General features: G+C 27.4%; 1 protein-coding gene across 1 annotated transcript; it reads right to left on the bottom strand.

Moving 5' to 3' along the window:
* Positions 1 to 256: 256 nt before the first annotated feature.
* On the bottom strand, positions 257 to 2378 carry LOC107858964 (protein CYSTEINE-RICH TRANSMEMBRANE MODULE 3). The gene is made up of 3 exons (XM_016703796.2): positions 2048 to 2378; positions 1796 to 1940; positions 257 to 529 (listed from the first exon to the last, which is right to left on the bottom strand). The coding sequence occupies exons 1-3, from the start codon at positions 2076 to 2078 to the stop codon at positions 484 to 486; spliced, it is 222 nt and encodes a 73-aa protein (XP_016559282.1). The 5' UTR covers positions 2079 to 2378; the 3' UTR covers positions 257 to 483.
* Positions 2379 to 8953: the final 6575 nt, after the last annotated feature.

The raw sequence follows: 8953 nt of genomic DNA, 5'->3' as shown, positions 1-8953 counted from the left end.
AAGTGATTTGAACTTTACACTTCATTAAAATTATTTTACAATAGATAAAATTATTTAATTTTAAATAATTAAACGTTACACGTGCGAGACACATGCGATTATACTAATATAGTATAAATATAAATACAACAATAACAACATACTCAGTAAACATTTTTAGTATAAAAATAAATCAAAACTAAGTTAAAATTATGGTTGTAAGCTGGACGCTATCAGTAATCCAGACTTGACTCTAAAACAATTGACAAGCCTTTAGTTATCACACTAAAGAACCAGCAAAGGTTAATTAATTAAACAATATATCAAAACATACGCTTAACGAATGTCATAAAGGGGTGTAAAAAAAGAAAGTAACTCCCCAAACAAATTTTACATCAAGAAATCTGGACAAGGCTATAACGATGTTTAAAAACATATATAACATTACAAGGAATAAAAGTAAATCATCCATGCACACTGAGGTAAACTGGCGTCGATCACTTGTTAGAAACAAGCATCCAAGACACAGCAGCAACACAAGGCAGCACAACTGCAACAATATAATGCACAAAAAGAAAACGTTATAACGCACAAACCCACGCAAAAGAAGAAGCTAATCAATCGAAATTTTCGAGCATGTGCCGCTGCTTGCCAGCTTTAATTAGTTTGTAGTGTGGGGCGGAAAAAGTGAGTGAACGACCCTATCAACAGTCTTTTGGGGGGAGGGGGTATTTAGTTCTTATTGGACTTTAAAAGAATGAGAAAGAAATAAAATTAAAAGAACTATCCCAAAATGACATACACCTTATAATTCCAAAAGGATGAAAAGAGTACTTGGTAAAAGATCAAGAACTTCAATTTGCATGAGATTTAAGGATAAAGATCGAATTATGTCTAAGAAAGAATCATTTCACTAATGCATCCAAGCTTTGCTCAAATTCTTGAAAATGATTATAACCAAAATGAACGAAAAATAGAAGAGCTCAAAATTATAGTTTCCACTGACTTTTTTATTCTTCTAATGGAAATTAAAGTTGATTGATATTGAAAGATCATGGCCTTTAGATCGATCAACACATTTTTATCATTTGATATTTTTCATAGGAAAATTCAAAGGGGTTCGTACGATTGCGAATTTTTGAAAATTGTTTTAACTTCAACTATGTTTGACTAGGAAATAAGTTTTTACCTCCAATTCTAAGGTTGTATTGTAGTTAAGAGTTGTGAGTGTATTGTAGTTAGAGTTGTGAGTAAAAATCGTGAGAGCTTTAAAAAAAAACAAGCTATCACTTTTAAGCAGTTGAAAGAAATATATATAGTACTACCCAATAAATCCTACTTTCCCTCTGGCTTGAGGTCTGTTCATTCAAAACTGGTGCATAATATAAAATCTTGCAGAAACAATATAGATTTAATTTGTTGAGACGAAAGAGCAAATGAATCATAAAATTTATTTGTGTTTGGCAGACAATAGAAATTTATTCACCATAAAACATAAGTATAAATTTTATCCCAAACTCGTTAATTTCCTCTGAATTTCATTTTCTCAAACTTCGTATATTTGACCCACCTCTCAAGCCGGTAATAAATCAATCCAAGAATTACAGTTCCAGAATTACAATCCTAAGATAAGGTAGTAAACTTGTGTAATCGTCATATGAGAAAACCAAGAACATGTAAAAGATGATTCTGTCTAAAAAGTTTTATCTTTATCGGCCAATATTCTTAGATATGACCCTTTTTCTTCTTTATTTCAATTCTTATTTAGCTTTGAATAATGGAAAAGCTAAGAGAGAACAAATAAAAGAATACTAACCAGCCCTTCCAGAACCCATCACCTTTGGATTGAGTAGTGACTGGAGCAGATGAATCGCCTTGTACATCTCGAGTTGGATAACCAGCCGGCGGTGGAGGTGCCACAAAAGCATCACCTTGTGGCTGCTGTTGTGCATAGGCTGTTCCTGCAAATATTCAACAAATAATATAATATAAAATCTTTATCAAACAAATTAATTAAACAGTTCTAATGAGCAACAAATTCAAATAAAGAAGTAATTAAAAAGGGCACCTCGAGCCTCGTTTTGGTTGTAGCTACTCATGTTGAATAAAGATAAGGAAGATATGATTCTTGTATTCTTATTTGGAAATTAAAAAGGTAAATTAACTAGCTGCAGATTTTGTGTGTGTTTGTGTGTGTATATATAGTTGGAGTTGACTTGAGGAAGTGGAGAGAAAGGAAGAAGAGGAGAAATTCACAAGTGGAGTTGTTGAACAAGAAGGTTGGACACGTAACGTTAGGAGCTAGGTAAAACCTGCTAAATACCAAATTAAAAGTATTTGAAAGGGACAAAATTGTAGAATGAAACGATGATTTTAAACATTTACGGATTGAAAAATAAGTTATAGGAGCATTAAATATTATTGTAGGTATAAATCTCAGAATCTGGAACCAAAATATGCCCTACAACTAAAAAAAGTATAAATGTATATCATATAAAAAAACAAATCAAAATAGACTTTGTGCATTTAATAAATGCACAATACCTTTAACTTTGTAACGGAAGATATCTGACGGTGTTAAAAAAGTTAAAATTTACATTGTGCACTTAATAAGTACACAATATATTTTTTTATAGGTTGTTTATTTTTTTAAAGATTGTGCACTTTTTTAGTGCACAATCCATTTATTTATAAACTGTACACTAAAAACGTGCACAATATATTATTTTTGATTATATACTTTTTAGTGCACAATTCATTTATTTATACTGTCCACTTTTTTGCATGATTGTGCAATTATTTTGGCCCTTTAATAGCTTAAGTAATGAAAAAGTAATCTAAAATATTTGTATCAAAAAGAATTTATAATAAAAATTCATAGTATGTATTATAATATAAGACATGTAAATTTTGTTCTACAAAGTCATTAGAGGCATATGTTTAATTGGTGACCCACGTATAAGTTAAATTTCAAAATATTTTCTTATGAAGTTCATAATCTACAAATTATTTTTCTACAAAATTTATTCTCTAAATATATGCTTTACGAAATTAGGTCATAATTAAGTATACTTTAATTTTCAAATATTCATTAATAAGGAGTGAAGAGTAAAAATCAATTCTTGAAAAAATTTGATTTTAAATATGATCAATCAAATTATAAGACACTTAGAAATTGAATAGAAAAAAAATTAAAATTTTTTATATATAAAAATAAATAAATATTTCTTATGAAAAAAATATAAAACTAAAAATGCTAAAAGCAAATTACTATGGAAGGACTTTGAATTAAAAGGGACAAACAAATTTGTCAATTAAGTTAGAATTAGGTAAAATGGACAAAAAAAATCAGTTTTTTATATATATATATATATTTTTTGATTCCAACAACTAAAAAAGTTGTCTCAATAACTATCGAAATTGTTCGACAACTTTGATAGTTATTGGGACAACTAACAAAGTTATCAAATAACTTTAATTGTCCCAACAACCGTTTCAATTATTTAAATGATTTTAACTTTTTTAATTTAATAATATTGTGAGACCCACTTATCACTTTTTTTTAATTAAACATTTGAGGTCTTTCAAGTTATTTTTCTCTACTATGGAGCGGTATCTCCCGTTGCATATATACTAACCAAGATAAATAATATAAGTCTAATCATATGCATTCGTTTAATTAAATTTCTTTTTCATCAAATTGTTTAGTATTTTGCAAAAAAAGTGAACTATATAAATAAATGAATTGTGCACTAAAAAGGTGCACAATAAAAAATAATATATTGTGCATAATCTATAAATAAATGAATTGTGCACTAAAAAAATACACAATCTTTAAAAAAATGAATAATCATGTCCAATCTATAAATAATATGAATAATAAGTGCACAATCTATAAATAAAGAGATTGTGCACTTAATAAGTGCACATTTCATAAAAGAATGGATTGTACACTTATTAAGTGCACAATGTGAACTTTAACTTTTTTAACATCGGCAGATGTCTTTCGTTACAAAGTTAAAAGTATTGTGTACTTATTAAGTACATAAAGCCTACTTTGATACTTTTTTTTTTATATATGGCATACATTAGTACTTTTTTAGGGCATATTTTGATTCTAAATTCTAAATCTCATTACTAGCATTTGTAACATCAATCTTTTTCCATTTAATCTCTTATTTGTTTGGTCTTCTCAATATTTTATCTTTTACTAAATAAATAAATATTTTATCTTTTATTAAATGAATAAAATTCAACTAGATCATAAACGTACTGTAAATCTATAATCTATAAATTATATCTATAATATACTAAAAGTGTGAATTAAAAGAGCGAAAATCCTTAAAAAAGTGATTTGAACTTTCGTCATTTATTAAAATACTTTACAATAGACAAAATCGTCTTTTTTCTATTTTCTAAAAAATTTTAAAATTTTAAAATTCATTGAAATTTAGTCATTAAACCTTTCTTTATTTTAGTTATGTAACTAAACTTTAGGATTTTTTTGAAAAAATATTTTATCAATATCGGTCAAGTTATTCAAGGAATTTTATCAAAAGTTATGGACATAGTGAAAAAAGAAGAAAAATATTTTTTTAAAAAGTAAACTCGTTTCCAATTTTTTTTTTAACTATATGTAATCTTTCCTTTTTTAAAATATGTAAATGTGTTACTATTTTATATTTTAAAATCAATTAAAATACTATCTTATATAATCATTTTCTTATTTAAAAGAAGTAAAACTTCTAATATTTAGTACACTTTAAAATCAATTAAAATACTAAAATACTATCTTATATAATTTTAATTAAGTAACTTTTTATGAATAAAGATTTAGCTCTTAATAATATATTAATAATATATCTAAAAATTACACAAATACACAATTTATGTTTCCAATATTACGAAAAATCTCAACTCCCTAAACATATTACAAAAATCTCAACATATACACAGAATACTATGTATATGTTGGCTGTATTATATATATTAATAAGGAGAGAAAGTAAAATTATTAAAAAAAATAGAAAAGAATATAATTACTACTTGTTATTTATGTTATTTATACATAATTTGTTACGCTTTTGTTCGTTATAATGTGGGGAAATCGACGGGGGCACGAAAAGCACCTATCGCGGCCTAATAATTCCAGGAAGTAGTAGGTTGACCCCTTGTTCCGTGCACCTATCGCCTACTGGCCTAATAATTCCGGGCCCAGTAGTTGGTGTTATTCCGTGTTCTTCCTTCTCCTCTTCAATCCACAGGCTATGGATAGAACAATTTTATTAACTAAAAATTACATAAATATATAATTTATATTTTGATTATTATAAAAATTTTCAAATTCCTAAATATATTATAAAAATTTTAATATATATATACAAAATGTTATATATATGTCAGCTATGTTATGTATATTAATAAAGAGAGAGAGGAAAGTAATTAAAAAAAAGAAGAGAGTATAATTATTTTCAAAAGGATTGGTATTATGTTATTTATACTTTTGTTAAAGGGCCTTATATTTGTGTGCTTAATTGCCTCTTCAACTGCTAATACAACTTATTAGCTATATTAGGTAAAAATCAAAGGTTATGCTTCTAATTATAATTCGTAAGAATTGTATACGACACTCAATTGATGTTATGTATGTTCTTATTTGGTTTGGACTTACAGTTCTTCTTCTTCCTTCTCCATGAATTACGAGTAGAAGAAGAAAAAATAATTTTTGAAAAAAGAAAGGCGAAGAAAAGACTATCATTGCCATCTCCAAAGAATCACACTTACAAATTGATAATTTTTGTTTCTGCGAATTTCTTATCTTTGTTTACTATAATTTTCATTGTCATCTATATATTGTAATTAGGGTTGGGCATAAAATACTGAAATTGAATTATTGAACCTAATCAAAAAATTTGGTAATTGATATTTGATAATTCGATATTTGGGAGTAAAATTTTAATAGTTCGATATTCGGGATTAGGTTTGGTAAAAGATATTAATATCATTTGGTATTCGGTATTTACCGAATATCGAATAATATATATATATATATATATATATGTGTGTGTGTGTGCGTGTGTGTGTGTGTGTGTATATATATATATGTGTGTGTGTGTGTGTGTGTGTGTGTAACCAACTCAACAGACAATAGTATTAGTCAATCTCAAAGAATCTCTTGGACCTTGGTAATATATTTGTAAAAATCAACAAAAGAAATACCAAATAGGGTTTCTATTAAATGTACTCTTTGAAGTTTAAACGTACATTTGGAAATTTTCAACTTTAATATGGTATTACCAAAAATTGTGTCAAACCGAAGTTTAATTTACCGATTACCGAATTACTGAACCGATGTTTATAAGTATGGTATGTGGTATATACTTTCAAATATCAATTATCGAATTATCGAATCCGAAATTTGAAAATACCGAACTGAATACCGAACCGAATACTGAACACCCATCCCTAATTGTAATTAGTTGTTGATCTAATTTTGATTTATGTTTAATATGATAATATGTTTTACGATTGACACTTAAATTATTTGTCATATTTAGCTAAAATTATATTTATTTAATTTTTAAAATTATTTAATAAAATATTCAAGTTAGTCCTTATTGATTTATGTAATAACATAATTTGTAAGAGGACTTCAATGAGCAGTAAATATATGCAAAAATAAAAAATTACTGTGCATACACTTCTACATCTACAATATAAATATATTTATAATTACTTAATCCTATTTCTACTAGAAACTTAATAGTTTCTAGGCAATAATTTTAAATGATTTTTGAAGATAAATTCAATTAGATTAACTTAATGTTTTAAAATTATAATTATAATATTTAAAAACTATTTGACAAGTATTATTAGTCACACTTTTACTCATGCTAATATGATTAAAAAAAGTATATTTTTAGATTTTTTTTGAGTTAACACAATTTAAATCTTTAAAAGGAAAGAAAATCACAAAAATCTAAAAAAAGTGAGTTCTATATATTTTTACTATCATTAAAAGTGAGAGATTTAAAATATTTTTATCAATTATTTATTTTAATATAAGTAGAGTCGTATATGAAGGGGAGCCTTGGAGTAACTGGTAAAATTGCTGCCATGTGATCAGGAGGTCATGGGTTCAAGGCTTGGAAACAGCCTCTGGCAGAAATGCAAGATAAGGCCGCATACAATACACCCTTATGGTGGGGTCCTTCCCCGGACACCACGCATAGCGGTAGCTTTAGTGCACCGGACTGTCTCTTTTTAAGTCCTTCCCTGAACATCGCGCATAGCTATAGCTTTAGTGCGCCAGACTGCCTTTTTTTTTTAAGTAGAGTCGCATATAGTATCAAACTCTACTTTGAAGACAAGTAATATTTTTATGTGAATTTGGTTATAATATAAATCAAAGTATCTGTTAAATAGTTTTAACTAAAATTAGGAAAATAATAACCTAGTATTCTTAAATGTAATTTGCAACGTCAATCTTTTCTCATTCTAGCTTTTAATTGTTTGAGCTTCTCAATAGCCACCTAAGGGTGTCAAGTGGGCCGGGTCAATCCGGAACTGGCCCATTAATTTTAATCGATTTGTGGGCTGGGCCGGTTCCGATCCTGGTTAAGTGGGTCGGGCCGATTTCGGGTCCAACAGTAATTTTTGTAAAAACAACCCTGAACCGACCCACTTATCTCAACCCAATCTAACCCACCTAAATTCGGTCAAACCTGATTAAAAATCCGATCAAAACCGGTCAAAATACAAAAAAAAATTAGTTTTTTCTAAGTTACATTATATATACCCACCTATATACATTTTAAATACGTTAAACAATATATATACACTATATATATAGTATATACTACATTAGAATTTAAAAAATATATACACATATACACAATTACACATATATACATAACATTCAATATATACAACTATACGTACTACTTTAAATAAAACATATACTACAATATATATATATACTACTATATATATATATATATACTACTATATATATATATATATACTACTATATATATAGATAGATAGATAGATAGATAGATAGATAGATAGATATACACTAATTTATAAAACATATACACATATATACATTAAATATATACGTCTATAGAAGATACACACACACACACACACACATATATATATACCATTCAATGTACTACTTTAAATAAAACATATACTACAATATATATACATTACAATATTTATATACTAATTTATAAAACATATACACATATATACGTTAAATATATACTATTTTAAAAAATATATACACATATATACACTATTTTAAATAAAACATATGTTACTTAACATAATAAATTAATAATAGTATAATTCTTAATAGTAAATTAATAATATATTAAAACTAAGTTTTTAATTTAAACTAGAAATTCAATTTAAATCATTAAATGGAAAAAATTACAAAGTAAGGACTAAGGAATGAATGAATGAATGTTGAATTTTATTTATTGCAAAATGATCCAAAATTTATATTTACAGGAATGAAAAATCTATAAATTTTGCATCATTTTCTCCAACTCATTCATGTTAATATTAACGGGAACTTGCATAGGATAGTCAAAGACAACGGGGGCAAAATCATGCATTGGACTTGATTCTGCTGAGTTCTCCCATGAAGTCATAATTTCTTCAAGTCTTTGCTCGTTGTTCGGCTCCGCTTCCATTCCTTGATTTTTTTTGTTTGGCTCTAATCCATTCTCTGAGGCAAACGAGAACATTCATTGCATTGCTTCCCAATGAATGTCGGTTGTCTCCAAGTTGCTGTTGTCCTTGACTAAAAGCGCTCTCCGATGCAACGGTTGACATTGGAACATTCAAGATATCTTTAGCTAATCTTGAAAGCACAGGATATTGTGTATCATTATTCCTCCACCAATTCAAAGCGTTGATCCGTCATCTGCGATCCTCTAGCAGCGACCGAAGATAATACTTA

This window comes from Capsicum annuum, chromosome 2 (genome assembly GCF_002878395.1).
Source record: "Capsicum annuum cultivar UCD-10X-F1 chromosome 2, UCD10Xv1.1, whole genome shotgun sequence".
Lineage (NCBI taxonomy): Eukaryota > Viridiplantae > Streptophyta > Magnoliopsida > Solanales > Solanaceae > Capsicum > Capsicum annuum.
The sequence above is the reverse complement of the archived record's forward strand: the minus strand, read 5'-3'. Positions and strand labels throughout refer to the sequence as shown.